We start from the raw sequence: 19,146 nt of genomic DNA, 5'->3' as shown, positions 1-19,146 counted from the left end.
ATCATTACTTTCAGTATTGAATTAAATGTTAGAATAGTGTATATTAGTATTAGCTTTTTTTTTTATATGTATGTACGATACGTATAATTCAAGATTGAATCATGCTTTAGACAACTCCAGCTTATCGATAGTTTGAGATGGAAGCTTTTTCTTCCTAGACTGATGAGAATACAATTCATTATCATTATTTGTAAATGCCAAGGATACTTGAGAATTTCTTTAAATAATCTGCTGATGTGTAGGATTATTTATGTTATATCATCAGCGAATATAATATAATCCATCAGACAATTTTTAATTTTTAAAAAGGAAGTATTTTATATAAAAATAAAACATAGTTATGGTATTCGTGTGGATAAGAGAACTCTTTTATATCTAGAAGATAAGGTTGCCGTTATACAAATCAAAAGAGATTTGCCGCGCTGAGATGGAAGAATAACTTCCACTATCCAAATCCCTTCCCTCTTCCTCCCAATGTCTCTCCTCCTCCCTCCTTCCCCTTCCCCCACCGCCATCTCCGCCTACCTCCTCCTCCTACCGCCGCGCCGCCCTCCTCCGCCACCTCGACTCCATCTCCTCCCTGTCGGAGGTCCGGCAGTACCACTCCCTCCTCATCCGCCTCGACCTCTCCGCCGACAACCACGCCGCCGCTCGGCTCGTACAGTTCCTCGCCCTATCCCCCTCCGGATCCCTCCCCTACGCCCTCCGCCTCTTCCACAGCCTCCCCTCCCCCGACCCTTTCCTCTTCAATACCCTCTTCCGCTCCCCGCTCTTCCCACCTCTCTCCTCCTTCCTCCTCTTCTCTCGGATGCTATCAGACTCCCTCCTCCCCAACCGCTTCACCTTCCCCTCTCTCCTCCGCTGCGTCTCTGCCGACCCCATCCTCCTCCTCCCCTTCGGCCTCCAGCTCCACGCTCTCCTCTTCAAGCTCGGCTTCGCCTCCGACCCCTTCTCCCGCAATAGCCTACTCCTCATGTACCTCTCCTGTTCGCTCCCCGACGCCGCCCGCCGGGTGTTTGACACGTCGGCTCACGTTGACGTCGTGTCCTGGACCACGATGATCACAGGGTTATCCAAGTTGGGACTAGTCGATGCCGCACGCGAGCTGTTCGACGGAATGCCTGAGAGGAATTCGGTTTCTTGGAATGCTATGATCGCGGGGTACGTGCAGGGCGGGCGGTTCGCCGACGCGTTCGAGTTGTTCGATCGGATGAGGGAGGAGGGAGTAGGGATCGACAAGTTTGTGGCCGCCAGTATGCTGGCGGCTTGCACCGGGGTCGGCGCGTTGGAGCGGGGGAGGTGGATTCATGAGCACATTGAAACGAACGGGATCGAGTTAGACGGGAAGTTGGCCACGACGGCCATCGACATGTACTGCAAGTGCGGTTGCTTGGAAAAGGCGTACGAGGTATTTGTAAAATTGCCTCAAAAAGGGCTTTCGTCCTGGAATTGTATGATCGGTGGGTTTGCGGTGCACGGCAGAGGAGAAGTAGCCATTGAGCTATTTCATCAAATGGAACAGGAGGGTGTGATGCCGGATGATATTACACTCTTGAACGTCCTCAGTGCATGCGCGCACTCTGGGTTGGTCGCCGAGGGGCGGCGTTACTTTAAGCATATTGTTAAGACGTACAGCATTGAGCCCAAGATGGAGCATTTTGGGTGCATGGTTGATCTCCTTGGAAGAGCAGGGCTGCTAGAGGAAGCTAAGAAGGTCATAGATGAGATGCCAATGGAGGCTGACGCCGGTGTATTAGGTGCACTCCTTGGAGCATGCAAGATTCATGGGAATTTAGACATGGGAGAGAAGATTGGCAGAAGGGTCATAGAGCTAGATTCTCGCAACAGCGGGCGATATGTGTTAATGGCTAACATGTTTGCGAGCGCCGGCAGATGGGAAGATGTCGCAGACATGCGGCGATTGATGAATGACAGAGGGGTGAACAAGGAGGCGGGGCGATCAGCCATCGAAATGAATGGTTTGGTCCACGAGTTCATCTGTGGAGGCATGTCTCATCCTGAAGCCAGAGAGATCTATGCGAAGGTTGATGAGATGTTGAAGAGGATAAGATTAGAGGGGTATGTACCGGATACTGGTGGCGTGTTGCATGACATTGATGAGGAAGAGAAGGAGAATCCTTTATACTATCACAGCGAGAAGCTTGCCATAGCCTTTGGATTGCTGCATGTCAAGCCAGGCGAGACGATACGTATAACGAAGAACCTGAGGGTGTGCAGAGATTGCCATGAGGCTAGTAAGCTCATATCAGGAGTCTTTGATCGTGAGATCATTGTGAGGGATAGGAATCGATTCCACCATTTCAAGGGGGGCGAGTGCTCCTGTAAAGATTATTGGTGAACGCTGGCAGGTGTTCGGAGCTTGGTAACACAGTCAGTAAGCTGGAGGTACTAAACAAAATTTGTATAATCTCAAAGGATGCAGAGTTTGGCCTTAGAATAAATTTGCAGGAGAATCCGTCATATACCCTAATTATCATTGTAGAAGGTGTCTAAGGAAATACATACCAAGAAGAAATTCCTCATCTCAACTGGCTAGCCATTACTTCGACTCACCGACCAATTAAACAATATATAATCCAAACAAGAACGCCTAAGAAGATAACATTCCAGAGCTTCCCGTACCATTACATTCGATAAATAAGTTCAGTTGATCCAACAAAACTTGATTTTTTTTTTAAAAAAAAACTCTAAAACCACCACTCCAAAAGTCTCTGGAAAGAACTGAGGTCACATCTTAGCAGAGGTCTGATCGATCACTGTTCTACAAGCCACTAGTGCGTAAATATGCATTTCAGAACTTCCCTTGTATGCTAAAAGAAAATATCATTGAGTTGATCTCAAGCTATTTTTGCCCTTGAAAAATCCATTTCTGGATGCTGCAATAAGAGAAAATGACGCATTAGAAGGTGATGAAATTAAATGGAACTCCTCATTGGGTACTAGGGAGACTAGTAGTGATACTCGCCTCAGCCATGAACTTCTTGAGAATTTCTTGTTTCTGCATCTCATCACTTGTAGGAAGACCCATTGACTTCTGGCGCTGGTCAAACTGGACGATTTATTGCAACAAAGTGGAATTGAGAAAATCAGATTACATTTTTGCAAACTAGAAAAAGAATGATGTTTTGCCTCATACCACAAAAACATCCTACAAGAAATGATGACAGGTGCGAAACACAAAAGTATCATTCAAGAGACCAAGGATAAATCCTCACCATCATTTTTTCTACGGTTTGCCTAGTCTCTGGGTCCAGATCAGATAGTTTGCTATTCTCTGGTTCTACTTTCTGGGTATCAATTTCAGGGTCCCCTTTCACTAAGCATTTCCACCATTCCATTTGGTTATGCTTTGTCAGTAAGACGGAGATGAACTTTCCATCCTCTGAAAGTACAAAAATAAGTATATCATATAATAAATTCATGAATAAGATACAATAATAGCATAAGCAGTTAATATTGTAGCTAAAATATACTGCTATAGATCCATACCTATGCTCCAAAAACAATCATCTGCTCTCACTGACTGATACAGGTCCCCCTGGGGAAACAAAGTTCAGGGTTAAGCAACCAAATATGATAGAAAGCCACTTCCAGCTGATGGCTCTAAGATAAACATTGAGGTACAGAAGCAAAGATTTCATACGAGCCAAGAAAAAGATGAAAGAAGCATTCTGCTACTTACGTCAATGATGGGGGGTTGTCCCTTCAGCCCAACCTTCAAATGATTCTTCTTTATTTCACAGGTGACACACCTTGATTTGGTTCCTTGAGGAACTGGAATGCTAACATTAACCTCTTGTAATGACTGGGTCCAAGAATAGTTCTCCAAATCAAGACCATTTCCAGAGTTCGGCTCTATATAACAAGAGGAGAAAAAAATTAAGTGAAAGGATGTTTAGTATTTGCCTCATTGGAGTTATACAGTAATCAATAGAATCCCTCCCACAATGTAAAAGAATTTCATACGGTTGAGAAAACCAATAATGAAGCCCTCCCAACAGTGTTTACATGAGGCCTCTTGCCTTTAACTGGAACATTACCCCGCTGCCCCTCCAGGGGAGTTTGCTTACATAAGAAAAGGAAGCTCTTCCATGGCAGGAAGGTCCTCTTTGACAATAACCTTTTCCATATTATGATCGTGGAAATAGTTGTCTTGTCTCTCTTGTATTTACTGAAGCAAGGCATTACTAATTTACGTCATTCTCCAGAAGGTTTTGGGCAGCAAACATGTACCAGATTTGTCCCCCTATTAAGGAACAAGCCTTGAGAGCTTTTGAAGGAAGAGCTCTGAGATCCCTAAACAAGTGACATTCTTGGTCACATGAGGAGATTAAAAAGGCTGTTGACAAGGTCACAGTTAGAGGGCTAGCCTCATGCTGGCTTGGCTCATGAGATGTTGTCTAGTTTCTCAAGTAGATTGTGGCATAACTACACTACGATGCTCTCTAGACAGTGATGTTGGCTACAAACTTGGGACGTAGTTTGGACCCGTTTATCAAATTAATAAAAAATAGCTAAAAAATTGGGCCTCTGGGAAAAGAAAATTGAAGATCCAAGGAGGGAGGAGGGAGATCTCCCCTTCCCGACCCTCTTATCTAACTTATCTAAAGATTTATAATAGAAAGCTACTTATGAATTCAGAATCTACTTGACACAAATGTAATACAGATATAGCATGTTTAAATTGGGGTGAACAAAGATCTAGCCCTCAAGAACCAGCAGTAATGTTCAGAATTTTCAGAACATGATCATCCAAAAGGTTAATTGCTTTTTTTTTCTCCCACCCTTATGTCAAAAAATTTTGGTTCAACTCCTCTCCTTGGGATGTCCATTTGACCCCATTCAATTATTGTCCTCATTTGACTCTAAGACTCCAAAACATAGAAAGAAAAATCAATCTAATTAGAGCCTTAATGAACAGGAACAAAGACTGACTTGCTAAACTTGTTACAAATTACCGGTAAAAAACTTTACTATATTTTTCTCCTTGATTGACTCTTAGATCTTGGTTATATTTTTTTTTGAATAGTATATTGAAATGCAGCTATAGATGGCATTCGATCCATCGCATAATGCCAAGGTAGAAGGCAGGCTCCAAGATGGATGCCAAAATGATCTATCATTTTTAATATATATATATAATAAAAAATAATTATAATTTATACTGATATAGTATGTATAAATTTTTAATAATAATTTACTTTCATAAGAACAAAAAATCATATATATAGAGAGAGAGAGAAAGAAAGAGCAGGACAGCTCAGTGACATGACATGAACACAAAGAGAGGAAACAAAGGAGAAAAGAAGAGAAGTAGAAGCAGAATAGGAGGAGCACGTCATATCTCTCTCTCTTCCCCCCCTCCCTGCAAAAACACCTTTCTAGACCGGCACACAAACCTCAGTGACAATCCATGCCTCCTTTAACAACATGGTTTTCTCGATAATCATTAGTAATGTTTCTCCATGGATTCAAGTGTCAACCAACCTCGATCCATATCGCTGAAACGGATCAGCAGATATAGCTGATTTAGTCGATTCCTGCTCTAAATTTGTCCAAAACGGAAGGCCATTACAATAGATATCGCCAATATGTATTATTTTTTCGAGCACCTAATCTCAATTCTGAAATAATTAATACTTAGAACCTTGGTTGTCTCAATTGCTTCATCTACACATCTAGGGAATTTTCATTTCATCATCTTCATTCTTTTACATGGAAATATTAACCTATTTATTTCCTAGAGTTAAATAAAAAATATTCCATCTAAGACCGCATCAAAAGTTCAATTAATCAGCTATTCATCTCTATACCAACCTAGCATTTATCTACACTTGCATGATCGAGATTCCACTAATCCTCAATCTTATGATCTTAAAGCACTTAGATTGACAAAGAAAAAGTAAAGCAAAAGGAGTAAATACAAGCATATATATAAATTTACAAAGGGAAACAGAGCAGTAAGAACTAAAGCTAAGGCATAAAGAGAAAAGAGGAGCAGCAAACTCACTCATCCCATTCTTTCCATCGTCCTCCTCCGCTGCTTCTTCATCCTTCTTCTTAGACGTCTCTGCCTCCTTCTTCTCCGCTACCTTCTTCTTCTCAGCCTCTGCCTCTTTACTCTTCTCGGCCTTGCGCGCTTCGTCCTTCTTCCGCTTCTCCTCGGCGGCGTCGGCGTCCGCCTTGGCCTTGGATGCGGAGACCAGAGAAGTGATCCTGCTCACCGCCGAGGGATCCTTGAAGAGATCGGACTTCCTCCGGACGAGATCGATCGCCGTCTCGAGGAAGGGCAAGGGCCCCTTCTTCGACAGGATCGCGGAGAGCGCCTCGTCGTCGCCATTAGAGGAGCCGATGGAAGAGGTCGAGGCGTGAGAAGGTGTTTCCTTCTCCTCTTCTTGGAGCTCGGAGATGACGGCCATAGCGGAGTCGAACGATCAATGAAGTCGAGGAAGAAGTTTCGCTTTGGTAAACGGGAAGCGGTCACGAAGGGTTTTGGTCTTTTGGACTTTGGAGTTCTCTAGGTTTTGAGAAGATCCGGGAATAATCTAGGTACTTCTCCTCTTCTCCACACCGCCCGATGCAGATCCTACGGCTGATATTAACGATTTCCATAGCGTAGACAAAAATAAGCATGACCTGGACTATGCCAATTTCCTTTTTCGTGTTCAAATTTAATAGGCGTAGACTTAAAAGAGCAGTTCGATTGTCGTTCAATGATGTGTAAATTTAGAAGAGCAGTTTAGCAACGCAACATACTTAGCGACAGTCCATCTCAAAGCAATTAGTTCACTAATATAACGATTTGAAACCTTAGACGAGATACTTAAGAAAGGTTGGCTCTTTATATAACAAACACATGCCTAGCCTTTGGCCTTTTTAATGATTAAAATAGAAGACACTAGAATTTAGACATCTAGCAATAATGGATTACCTAGCCAAAACATGGTTTCCTATCAATTAAATTGTTTTCTTTTTCCATCTTTACCCTCACAAGAAACCCCCCAGAAAAATCTCAGGTCTTATTGAGAGTGTCAATGTATTCATTATCATATCTTAGTAGCCCAAATAACAAACATAAAGTAGCAATTACAATTACACCCAAACATAGTTCAAGTAAAGATCTCAAAAAGGAACAGTGAAGTCAAGAGGTAACACTCAGATTTAGGAGAAACAAAAGACTGCCCCCCCTTTGATCAGCAACACTCCTTTTGCTTTTGCTTTTCTGAGACAAGACTCCAGAATTTAAGATCGCAAAATAGATGATCAATTTTTCCTCCCCTCGCACAGGATGAAATGGTAGCCGTGCCTGCATGAGTTCCAAAATGCCGAGGATTAATTTTAGCAAGAAATTATGCCTCAAACTGGAAGAATGGACTTCGGTTTTGAATAAACTTTCGATAAGCAGTATACATGAAATGACGGCATGCCAAAGTCCCGAACTGCAAACTCAATGAGAAGATTCTTGCAGAAATTGATGCTTAGCATGGCTGTAATATTTGTGGCATGGAAGGTAATAGAAAACTTACGTTGACTTGAATGGTGCACTAGTAGCTCCAATAGGGGTGCTAAACGCGACATCCTGAAAAGGACCAGCCATTTTGCCCCTAGGAAACCATCCAAGATCTCCACCTTTCTTTCCTGATGGGCATTCAGAGTATTCTGCTGCGATCTGAATGAAACAAACAGAGCAAAAGAATTTTTAGCAACATTATGAACACAAAACTAGTACCTTGATGAGTAGATCTCTCCTGTGAATATCTGATGCTTTTCCAGATGGAAGCATACTCAGATAAGAAACAAACAAAAGCACTCTATCTTATGCAGTTAAAAGTTAAAACATGGTATTTTAAGTGTCTTCCTAAGTACAGGAAATGTGAAGAGCCATGAGCCCTCCTGAAATCCATAGAAAGTACAAGCATCGGACATCTGACCTTATATAAGGCTACATTCTCTTCTGTAGCGAGTAATGCTTATCTAAGACTCCAAATCAGGTTGTTCTTAATATTGAGATTGCTGTTTGCAACTTTCATAACAAGATAAGTGCAAAAAGAGAAGCAGCCTCTCAGAAACTCAATCATACAAGAAAACCGCAAAGAGTTTTGTCAATTTTAACTATCTAAATGCTAAAGCACTTGGAGGGCTAGGACACAGGTTAAGAAGCATATTTTTATTGGTTAACAAAAATTATGACTACTATCCTATGATTTAACAATTCAACCCAAGTCCATCGGATATTCGGATGCCATAAAGATTACCTTTGCAAATTCAGCAGGAGGGACTTTGTCTCCATTGTCTAGCCAACCATCTTGGAGTTTCTTATATGCTTCATTAATCTTCCCTTGTTTTTCACACAAGACATGCCTTGCTGGGAAAGAGAAGAAAGCAAGAAAAAGGTGAGAAAAACAGTCTCTTACTGAGTAAGTAGATGCCAGATATAAACAAGTAACACTGCAAAACTTCTGGTCCAAGCATAGGCAGCAAAGAAATAGGCTAGAATTTACCTAAATCTTAAACAAAAATTCCCACAATGCTCCACTGATGACTAACATGGCATAACCAACCTGGACTCAAGCTCAATCTTTCCACAGAGCCTTGTCTTTGAAAGAGATTTATGACAAACCTACATATATTAAGTAATTAACCGGCCTCTAGTTTGTATTCCAGATATACGCTTTTATTGAGAAAAGCCTCATCATGGCTCTTCCACTGTTTTCTCTAAACCAAATCCAGCTCATGCTGAGTCTGTTGATAAATAATTGGTGTGTATATTGAGGTGGCTAAGATCCATACTATATCCACTACCATAACTAAGGATCTAATTTCTAAATGATTGTTATATTTTTGCCATCCTTCATGGTAGTTGTAAAATATGACATGAAGCTGTGATGTTAGTATGTTCAGTACCCATATTTGAAAATCCTTATGCATACACAGTATTGGCATGTTCAGTTGTGGATCACAATAAGCTACAAAGATCATCTCAATAAAGTCAACTGACTCAGTCCATTATTAATAACAAACATTGACATAGTTCAGAACATGCTGCACAATAAGCATATAGACAAGTTAACCTGCAAAATTATGGATTAATTCAAATGATTTCCACTTTGGCATCCCTATCCCTCAACGTCTTAGAAGTTCTTAAGCTCTTTGATTGTGTACACAAAATCTAAAACTAAAGATCATAAGTGGAAAAAGAAGAAGAAAAAGTATCACCTTTAACATAGGTACAGGTACCAAGGCCATCGGCTGACTTCCCAGCCTTCCCTTTACCCTTGGATGCGCTCTCATCGCCACCAGTGGCAGCCTGCTTTCCCTTTCCTTTGCTTGGTGCCTCCTTTGGCTTCGAGCCTTTTCCCATTACCACCTAGTCTCTAAATACCCAAACATCACATAGTTACAACGCAAAACAAAATAGGGTTATACGAATTAGATGAAAAAAATCGGTTAATACCAACACAGATGCAATGAATCAAGGAAAAGACTCAGTAAATTCATCAAGAATACACAAAGATTTGCAGGAGAGTTTACCCAAGACTTCAACTGCAACAAAGTCCAAAGATAATGAGGTTTCGAGAGGAGAAAGGAGTCGACTTTGTATCTCAATTCTTGGGTACAATAAACGACATAGTCATGATACTAATTTACAGATATTGGCTCTCCAACAATACCTATGGCCCATCACAGGCCATCTTCTATTCTATATAAGCCCATTAAACTTGGCTATCTTGCAAGGCCTACATGGTGGGCCTTCCACATGGAAGCCAGCCTTATAAGCCCATTTCAATTCAGATAAGGATGGCATCATGTTTTTTTTGTCTTTGGGAAAAAAATGTTATAAATCATTAGGTCTCAAAGAGATTGGTCACAATTTGATACCAAGAAAAAGGTAAAGATTCAAGAATAAGCCCACACCAAGTTGAGAAAAACAATAGAAATATATATCAAGTACATACTTGAATAAGCATTCATTCTAAAAAGAGTGGGGGAGAATCGGCGAGAACGATGGAAATAAATTGCATAGAAAATTTTACACCACAACTTTTCAACAAGCATAAACAAACAATACTATAAATAAAATAAAATAAACGACAAGAAATAATCTTTGACAACAAAGAATAACTCAACATATCAGAATTTTATCTAAACCTAAAATAGCAACACAAAACACTATAGTAGCTAAATCCATTCAACAGTGATAAGAAGCATAGAAATGGAGATGGGCGGATGGCATATGCATCGAGATGCAAATGACAGAGGACAGAGTCTAAAGGGGTGGCTGATAAAAGTTCAGGCCAAAGGCCAATTTGCAACACTAGAAAAAGGCTTCGACGATCAAGATCAATCTAACTCAAACTGTAAGGCAGTAGAGTCGAGGCTTCATCTCCGATGTCATTACCTTACAGATTCAACCACAACTAATGTGAAATGATAAAGAAAGAAAAAGAACACCCAAAAAAAAGAGGGAAAAAGTTAGGATTATCAAACTCATGGAGCACCTATCGTTTGCCCAAACTCCAGGATCGTAAGCCCACTTGCTTAAGCTCGACTCTATAAATCTGAAAATTATATATACAATATTATCTCTGAATTATTTGTGACCATTAGATCAATATCTAATGGCTTAAATTCATCTCCACTTTGATCCAACCATAGCTTTATTTAATTTAAGATTGAAAGCTCGATCCGACTAGCTTAAATAAGACTTATATTAGGTTTGAATTGGGATAAAAGATCTAGTATTATTCTAATGTATGACCACCAAGAATAAATGAGTTAATTTTTCTTTTTGAGTTAACCAAAGAGTGAGATAATCCGTTTATTTATCGCGGAAAAGCTTTCATATATGCTTTATTATTCCATTATTTTTGAGAAAAATCTATCCTCGTCTCCCACCCAGAAAAGGACACCAGCAAGGGCAAGTGTCCACATTATGATCACATCCGTAAAGAAATATCTCATGCCAATAATAAAATCCATCGTCGTCTCAAACTTGAATCCAAAAACACACCAATCTCACGCAGTTACTCTTCTTACAGTTCCTGGAATTATTCGTAGAACAAGAAGATCCGGATAAGGACCCGATAGGGAAGACTACCGAATCCTTCCAAAAAGGATCAAATCACCCCTCGCGTATATCTCGGCTCTTCTACTCTGCCTACTCTCTCTTGTCTCGATTGCTTGATTTTTGTCGGCATGGCGGCGGAGAGGAGTCGGATTGTGCTGGTGAACGCCGTGACCCAGGCGATCGTGGTGGTGGAGGAAGGCGGCGACGCGGAGGTGCTGGCTGCGATTGTCGCAGCGGAGAGAAGCGGCGCCGGCGGGATCGGGATCCCACCGGCAGGGAGGGCGGCGATCGAGGCGATGAGGACGGTGGAGGTGGGGGAAGAGGAGGTTGGGGAGGAGTGCGCGGTTTGCTTGGACGGGTTTGGGGAGAGGAAGGAGGAGGAGAAGGAAGTAGTGGTGAAGGAGATGCCTTGCAAGCATAGGTTTCATGCGGGGTGCATCGGGAGGTGGTTGGGACTGCACGGGTCTTGTCCGGTTTGCCGGTTTCACATGCCGGCGGAGGAGGAGGAGGAGGGGAAGAAGGACGGTGGAAGAAGGGAGGAGGCGGAGGAGAGGTCAGGGAGAAGGAGGAGGGATATGTGGGTTGCGATTGCTATTGGTAGGAGAAGAGGCGAGGAGGGAGGAGGAGACGATGGCCGCGATGGTGGTGACCGGTGATCAATTCTTTTTCTTCGTCTTTTTTTTTTTTCCTTTCGTATATTAAGCAGATAATTTTGTTCGTAGAGGAGGCGGTGACGAGGTTTTTCCAAATTTTTACTACCCGAGCGAGCAATAATTTTCTTGAGAATTTTGTAATTTACTCCCGACAGTTTACTTTTATTATTAGTAGCACCCTGTTTTATTTGACTTCGTACAACAAGCTATCTTTATAGCTGATTGATTACGTCTTATTCGGTATATGACAAAGATTATCAATCCGATTCCATGAGAGAGTTAATGTTTGATGAAGGTTTTATCGAGTTCTTTGTTGTCTATATTTTTAAGGAATTAGTTTAGTTATCTATTTTATATATTCGATGGAAGAGTTAGCTTATTTATGTAGCTTATAATTAACTTATAAATACTTACTAACTTGACTTATAAATTTTTTTAGAAAGAACAAATATTTTATATTTGAAGTGCTGTTTAGATAATAAAAATAAATACAAGAGTTAAATAAGAATCCCAATAATGAATAAGAGTATAAACTTGTGTCTCTCTTTTATCTCTCTTACTGCATAGGCAACATAATGATACATAATATAATGTAAGAAAATCGAAATAGAAGGGGAAAGAAATTTCTAAACTTTCGTTTGTCATTTCCTGCAATGCAACATCATAATGTGTGTATAATATCATATCATATCATATATATACCCCTTAAATTTGATGCCAGAAGCCATATACACACATTAAACGACAAGAAGGAAACAAGTGAGAGAATATTAAAATTTCTATTCCTCAAAATGAGATCTCACTCTAGCCTGCAAGATCGAATGAACTCTTTCTTCTCCACATGCTTGACTACTTGTTCAGATCAATCTCTTCTGACCCCTCAAAACTGCCTTGTCTCTTCATAACAATCCTCTTCCCACTTGTACTCTGCTCCAAAATGGCATTCCTCTTCAACCCGATTCCTCTCCTTCTATTAGGATCACTCTCATCAGACTCTTCACTGCCATTGTATGAAGAAGAGCTGCTCTCTAGCTTATGTTGTATTCCACTCTTCCTCTCAGGCTTCTCTGATGAAGTCAAGCAACTGTCTGTGGAGCAATCAGCATACTGTGATCTGTGAGGAATGAAGCAGTGATGAGAAGGAGAGCTCAGGCACTCGGTCTCGACGGCGGAGACTAGCTCAGAGAGCTCGGCTTTCGCGGCTTCCATGCTCATCGAATTCGAAGAGTATCCTGCAAGCGTTTCCTGGGCTTTCCTCAGCACGGATTGCAAGTACTTCCCTTGTGCTTCTATCCTTAGCTGCAGGTGTCTCTGAACCTAATTGAGGCCATTAATATTCTCAGTTTGGAAAGTTTCAACCTTGTAACTGGTTGTTGTTAAATGTTTGCGTAAAATTTACCTCGATTTGTTCCTTTAACTTTCTCTGCACCTCCATCTGCATCTGTAACATATCCCTGAAACAAAAGAAATCTTCTTTATAACCAGACTACGATACTGAACTAGTATGCAGCAAAAAAGTTTATATGTATCTAGTCTTACTCATCTAGCTTAGGATGTGCTTTGCTCTCTTCATTTTGAGTAGCTCTTTGCTCTGAGGATCCACTGCTTGCTGCCTCGCAATCTGCTTCAGAATAACATTGGATTCCGTGCTAGAAATTTGTCGAAAGTAAATGCTCTAAAAGCATGCATGCATCTCACCTTCTCCATCATCATGAACAATGATTTCTTTGCGGTGCTTCGCGAGCCTGTACTTCTGCAGTAAGAATCAATACAGCATCAATGGTTGCAAGTAATTATCCTTCTGATATGAGATGAATTGGGTCGTCGATAAGAATGGATAATATACCTGCAGATGACTCTTTAGATGGTATAGAGTAAGCCCTGGAATCCTCATTACTCGCATAACTGATTTAGGCGTCGCTTCTAAGATCGAAAAAGAGACCTTTTAAATTTCAAAGAATAAAAAATCAATCATTCAAATCATGATCAAACTTGACAAAATTCGCGACTTACTATCGACGCCACCGAGCTGCAAGACTGCATCGACGAATTGCTCGTGAAGCTCTCGAGTCCATTTAAGCCGCGGCTTTGCATCTACTGATAGAACCAGCCCTTGGTTGCTGCTTTGGTTGGCCATTTCCTGTGATTGCCTAATTGAACCAAGACACATGAAGAGTGTAATGTTTCTCGGGTTAGCCTCAAGATATAAAAAAAAACCTTAGGATGTGCTCCTATTTCTATTGCTGTCCTTAGACTTCACTCAATCTGAAAACATAAGTGGGTCTGGTGGAAGAATATATGCGTGAGCTGTGGTTTCATCTTCTTTAATATTTGCTCCAACTTTTCTTTTCTTTTCTTTTCTTTTCTTCTTTTCACTTCTTTGACCTCAAAGAGAAGGGAATCTTTGAAGCAGTAATCAGAGAAAAGCAAAACTGTGCAAAAATATGGGTCTCAAAAGGATAGAAAAAGGAAGAATTCATGGATTGTTTTCTTGCTGTTTCCCCCCCTCTACATCTCTCTCCCCTTCTCTGTTGGATTCTCTTCTTCATTTGAGAGAGCCCCACCACATTGAATAATGAGTGTGCTACATAACCGACTACAACTCTTATCACAAGTATTCTTCTAAGAAATATTAGGAGGAAAAGAAAAGTTGCAAATGTCCAAAGAATTATTTGACACAACCAGAAGGTATCAATGTTTTCTTTGATAGAGCTGGACAATCATCTTTGGCTTTTGTGGTGATGGGGCAATCGAGGAATCTAATCCAGATCACCGAATAGAAGAACTTTTCAAACCCACTCCTCATTACTCCATGGATGAGAACAAAGCTCACAAGAGACAGACCAGTCCAAAGGGCATAAATAATGATGGCTAAGTAACAAAAGAAGCAAGATCATATCTTTATTCAAATGTGTCTTTCCAAGCAGTTCAATTGGAGCCCATACACTGTTTTTTTCTTTCCTCTCTTTCCTTTTTTTTTTTTTTTTTTAAAAAAAAATTGATGACTTCATAGGATCTAACCATTGAATGCAATTAGATTTACAACTAGAGAATGGTAAAAGCTGGGTACGTTTTACCTCTTAATAGTTTCAAATACTTGATCGAAACTTACGTTTGATTGCGAAATCTAGTATTATTTAGTTGTTGGCGAGAAGTGACAAATCTACAAAAGTAGGATACTTAATCATATTCTTTGGATGTGGTGTGCTAGCTGGAATAAGTATTTGATGATTGGTCTTCAAAGTGGTGCCATATGCATCATTACCAATGACAATTTATTTGGAATAAGTTCCAAAAGACTTCAGTAAATAATATCAGGACCTCCTGCTCTTATATATCGAGAATCATTGAATTAATAAAAGAGGATTTGTGGTATATACTATATGCCACTGATGCCCTTTTAATTTGTAGTTTTTAGTGTCATTGAAGCTTACACCCAACAAAAAGGAAAAGCTTCCATCCAACAACACATCCCTATGCGTGATTCAGAGAATAGCAGCAATGGAAGCAATCAGAGTGGCTTTTTCTTTATAACCAGCTGATGTACTTGCAAATGCTTTCTCCCTTTAATATATTCCAAAACAAGTAAAGCAGATTCTGGGATGATGCTGAGAGACCCCAGAGAGGGGGAGGGGTGGTGGTCAGTAGAGAGTGGGTGAGTCGGTCACAAGTCATTTGGAGAAGGTGGTCTTCAATAATTCCTAAAGAGATCATCAAGAACTCAAAAGCATACAAAGGAGGCCAAGGATATGGCCCAGGGAATCAGATAAAGAAGTGGCTAGATACCCCACTTGCTAAATTTTTATCTTTAGGTGTCACTGGGAATGGATATGGCCAAGATAAATTGTCATTGTATGCAAAAGCATCATGATCTGAATTTTATGCCAATTTAGACCCAAGAATATTGTGCTCAAAACAATAATAATAATAATGGCAAATAGCTCATGATCTGAAATTATCATTTGGGCCGAGGTTTCGTCGGCCGGCCTACCGGACTCTGTCGACATGCTCGACGGGCCTAAAATTTAGCCTAATTTTTAGGCCGGGCTGGGCCAATGAGGAATCCTATCATTTCTCGCAAAATATGTAACTTAATTGCCAAAACAACAAAAATACACTTTTTCAAAAAGTTAAAAAAAAAAAGGTAGCATTCCACTAAATTGTCTGAGAGATTTCAATGGTGCACAGTCTATAATATGCAGCTGATACCTTTGCCACATCCCACACTCTCTATCTTGTAAGTTGTTAGATTGTAGTCTAAGTGTAATAGATGAAAATACTTCAAATCATTTTGATCAATTTCTGTGTCAAATCTTTCCTGGTGGCTTTGGAGTGTGCCTATTATTAGCACCAGATCCTGGGTAGTCATTCATCTGCAAGTCCAACCTTCCTCTGATGCCATCCTCTAGTGTAGCTTCCTCCATGCTTACCTATATTGTTCATCAATTTAGAACTTGTCAATGGCTGTCATGCTTGATTAATTATGTCTTTTAGGATATCTACATGTATAATAAAATATGAAAAAGGATGAGCTCAGAGTGGAATGAAAAGTTGAAGGTACCTTTGGAAGACCCTCAAGAGTTGGAGTTCCTCCAGTTACTTGCAGAAGCCTTTGCGTTCCTGTAGCAAAGAAATCAGTATCAGTATCAGCTTTACTTGGAAGAAAAAAGGAAAAGGATTTGTACTGCAAGAGTTTAAGGCTAATCAGATGATTGATTTACTTGTGGAAGGAATAGCATTGGAGGAGATTAGTAGAGCAAAGAAAACCAATAGGATCATAGATAGATGGATGGATATCTTCTCCATATCTCCTATCTCTGAGTAGATATTGATGTCATAAGCCCTACTTGCCCTCCTTTTATGCTAACCATAAGATCATGGGTATGCATCACCCTGAAAGTCAAAAGGGTTGGGAAACACCCTGTACTGAGTTGCAAATGGGCATCTACCTAACTCTCACTCTCCCTACTTTTTTAATTAAATGTCAATAATGTTGCTAAGAAAACTATCATTTGATCCCATTTCTCCACATATATTATAACTAGATGACAACAAACAAATGCTAATTGCAGTGGCAGTGATGAAGTCAATGTGCATAGAGGAAAGTAGTTACACAATGTAAGGTTAAGTGGGGTGTGAAATGTGATAGATGATGATGTCCAAATTCCCTGAGAGCCTCAAGAGTCAAAACACTCGAATCCTCCTACCAATGAAGTTCAAGTCAAAAGATAATGGTGGGTTGTTGGAAAAGGATTCGTCATAGTTACCAACCTAGAAAGTAGGTGTAACTTTCAACTATTTGTACCCTCCACTGCATTACTAAATCTCCCAACCTCTACAGCATTGATTCGGTGTGGATTTGATCTGTGCTGATAGATATAAATACAAGGGATTGTCAAAATTTTAAACTAAGTGTAATCGAAATTAGTAGAATATGCTTCTCAAGTGGCTTGAAATAGGCTTGTTCTATTAGGTTAGAATTGACTCCAACTGATTTGAGCTTGACATTTTAGCTTGGGCTCAAAATTAATATTCAATTCAAGATTGAACAAAGATATGATCAAGCTTGGCTCGATAACGCTCCTACTAATATGAAACAATTAGAGTGAATTACTCATCCAATACCTAGAAAAACACATAACTTTTGTCTAGCCCAATCTATGCAAGCCGGTCTAGGAGGTCATCAGATGTGCGAGAACATATTTAACCGTGCGCATCTAACAAACTTCAACTATTCCCAAATACGAATGCAAAAGGGGGTCAGATGTAAGTGAACACGATTAATATACAATTAATATGATAGCGCTTATCTAAGCCGAACCGACTCACATGAGATTGGCAAGAACTGAATTCGAAACCATACCTAAAAGGGTTATCTTAATATAAACAAGGGATTGAGAGCCAATCCTGGTTGGATTGTGTATGACCTACTTTTATACTCACTGTGGGCTGGGGGCCCATTAGGCCCAAAATTAGGGTTCAATCATATTGGAGGAATACTTAAATTCTTTTGACCAATTGGGAGTAACATATCTCAAAGGCCTACAAAGGCTATAACAAATGCATACTTTGCATCATTGCTATAGAAAAGAAGCCAAAGAAATTGCTCAAAGATCTGGTGAGTTAGGTGAAGGATCTTTTAAGCTAAGCTAGATTTTTCCCCCCCAACAAATTGTATGATAATTTATTTCACTTATCTAGGAATAAAATAGAAACAAGACTCACTATTCCTATTCCTATCCTATGAAAGAAATAATTTTATTCCATCTCATTTAGGCCACTGTGTATTTGTTCCACCTACCAACTACCAAGTTGCAATATATTTGTGTTACTAGATTAGCACCCTTTAACTTACTATTGCTATTTTAATCTCAACCACTATAAAGAAAGAATATATATATATATATATATATATATTGAGGACTTTTCTAATGACATTATGCTAGTCCTTTTCACGTTGCAATTTTATTTTATTTTTTTCATTTAGAAATTTATATTTATAGATCAATAATTACTATTAACAACACAATCATAAGTAAAACATTTATTATATCCATATTCTATCTCGTTGGACTTCTCCACCCTATTAAATCATACGAGAATATTTATTTTACTCTACAAGTATTAATTTTTTTTATAAAAAATTTCTCTTTTTTTCTTTTTCTTTTTCTTTCTGGACCCAAACTATGTTTAAGCTTAGAGATAAAGACAACATAAAGCTCAAGGTGGCCGCCAATGTCACATGTCCAAGTTGAGTCCAAGTACTATTTGATGGTAAATAACCCTGTTGGAAACTAGTACGACGCCATGCCAATTTATTGCATTATCTACTCTCTTTTTTCTTCGAAATTAAATTTGTTATAAGTCACGCCTACGATTTATCTATTTTGTGATTCATATTTCGTCTTTTAAAATTTTTATAACTTAAACGGTACCGGCAAAAGAATATTCCTCTGCCTTCTTCAAAGGAGGGGCAAAGAAGAGAAAACATAATGGTGAGAGCATTTTAGTAGTTTAGTCAATATCAATTAGTTAAAATAATATTAAAATATTAAAGAAAAATTATAGAGAAAAAAGAGAGACCGGGTTATAAAATCAGACTGTAATTTGTAAAATACCTTAAACTTTATCTCATTTTATTTATATAAACTAGTCAACTTATATGTAAGCTCATATTTTGGAAGGAAAAATAAAATAAATGGGAGGATAAAAAATAATTTTCTGCTCGACCTAATGGCTGCTGACGTAGGAGACACTTAGGTATCCCAGTTAAAAATTATTTTAAAAAATTAAATTAAAATGATGGCACTACTAAGAAGAAAATATTGTGGGAATTGGTAGCAAAAAAAAATATAATGAAAAGAATAGAAATATTATTTAAAAAAAAAGGCAAAAAGAACCCGG

At 39.5% G+C, this 19,146-nt stretch overlaps 6 protein-coding genes across 7 annotated transcripts; 2 read left to right on the top strand and 4 right to left on the bottom strand.

Annotated features, from left to right (window-relative positions):
* Positions 1–439: 439 nt before the first annotated feature.
* Positions 440–2,396, top strand: LOC140760454 (pentatricopeptide repeat-containing protein At5g48910-like; the record flags this gene model as incomplete). Its single annotated transcript, XM_073097391.1, has 1 exon — positions 440–2,396. A coding segment is annotated over one exon (1,920 nt), but the record flags the coding sequence as incomplete, so codon positions are not given.
* Positions 2,397–2,703: 307 nt separating this feature from the next.
* LOC140760015 (protein BOBBER 1) lies at positions 2,704–6,534 on the bottom strand. The gene is made up of 6 exons (XM_073096777.1): positions 6,032–6,534; positions 3,704–3,876; positions 3,511–3,559; positions 3,237–3,403; positions 2,987–3,070; positions 2,704–2,897 (listed from the first exon to the last, which is right to left on the bottom strand). Exons 1-6 carry the CDS (start codon positions 6,438–6,440, stop codon positions 2,859–2,861), a joined length of 921 nt encoding a protein of 306 aa, XP_072952878.1. The 5' UTR covers positions 6,441–6,534; the 3' UTR covers positions 2,704–2,858.
* A 506-nt stretch (positions 6,535–7,040) lies between these two features.
* LOC140760016 (uncharacterized) lies at positions 7,041–9,695 on the bottom strand. The gene is made up of 5 exons (XM_073096778.1): positions 9,553–9,695; positions 9,238–9,395; positions 8,277–8,386; positions 7,548–7,690; positions 7,041–7,327 (listed from the first exon to the last, which is right to left on the bottom strand). The coding sequence occupies exons 2-5, from the start codon at positions 9,380–9,382 to the stop codon at positions 7,285–7,287; spliced, it is 441 nt and encodes a 146-aa protein (XP_072952879.1). The 5' UTR covers positions 9,383–9,395; positions 9,553–9,695; the 3' UTR covers positions 7,041–7,284.
* Positions 9,696–10,993: 1,298 nt separating this feature from the next.
* LOC140760129 (E3 ubiquitin-protein ligase MPSR1-like) lies at positions 10,994–13,225 on the top strand. Its single transcript, XM_073096955.1, has 2 exons — positions 10,994–11,741; positions 12,804–13,225. The coding sequence occupies exons 1-2, from the start codon at positions 11,218–11,220 to the stop codon at positions 12,811–12,813; spliced, it is 534 nt and encodes a 177-aa protein (XP_072953056.1). The 5' UTR covers positions 10,994–11,217; the 3' UTR covers positions 12,814–13,225.
* On the bottom strand, positions 11,718–14,555 carry LOC140760127 (myb family transcription factor PHL8-like). Of its 2 annotated transcripts, none has more exons than XM_073096954.1 (6): positions 13,756–14,555; positions 13,589–13,684; positions 13,441–13,495; positions 13,282–13,363; positions 13,142–13,196; positions 11,718–13,059 (listed from the first exon to the last, which is right to left on the bottom strand). In XM_073096954.1, the coding sequence occupies exons 1-6, from the start codon at positions 13,834–13,836 to the stop codon at positions 12,592–12,594; spliced, it is 837 nt and encodes a 278-aa protein (XP_072953055.1). In that variant the 5' UTR covers positions 13,837–14,555; the 3' UTR covers positions 11,718–12,591. The 2 variants fall into 2 exon arrangements, with proteins under 2 accessions (XP_072953055.1, XP_072953054.1); XM_073096953.1 differs by having other exon boundaries at positions 13,589–13,665; positions 13,756–14,546.
* A 1,025-nt stretch (positions 14,556–15,580) lies between these two features.
* On the bottom strand, positions 15,581–16,619 carry LOC140760130 (uncharacterized). The gene is made up of 3 exons (XM_073096956.1): positions 16,464–16,619; positions 16,304–16,362; positions 15,581–16,172 (listed from the first exon to the last, which is right to left on the bottom strand). The coding sequence occupies exons 1-3, from the start codon at positions 16,546–16,548 to the stop codon at positions 16,050–16,052; spliced, it is 267 nt and encodes an 88-aa protein (XP_072953057.1). The 5' UTR covers positions 16,549–16,619; the 3' UTR covers positions 15,581–16,049.
* Positions 16,620–19,146: the final 2,527 nt, after the last annotated feature.

This window comes from Typha angustifolia, chromosome 5 (assembly GCF_048772165.1).
Source record: "Typha angustifolia cultivar Huaian chromosome 5, ASM4877216v1, whole genome shotgun sequence".
Lineage (NCBI taxonomy): Eukaryota > Viridiplantae > Streptophyta > Magnoliopsida > Poales > Typhaceae > Typha > Typha angustifolia.
This window is presented reverse-complemented; position numbering and strand designations above follow the sequence as displayed.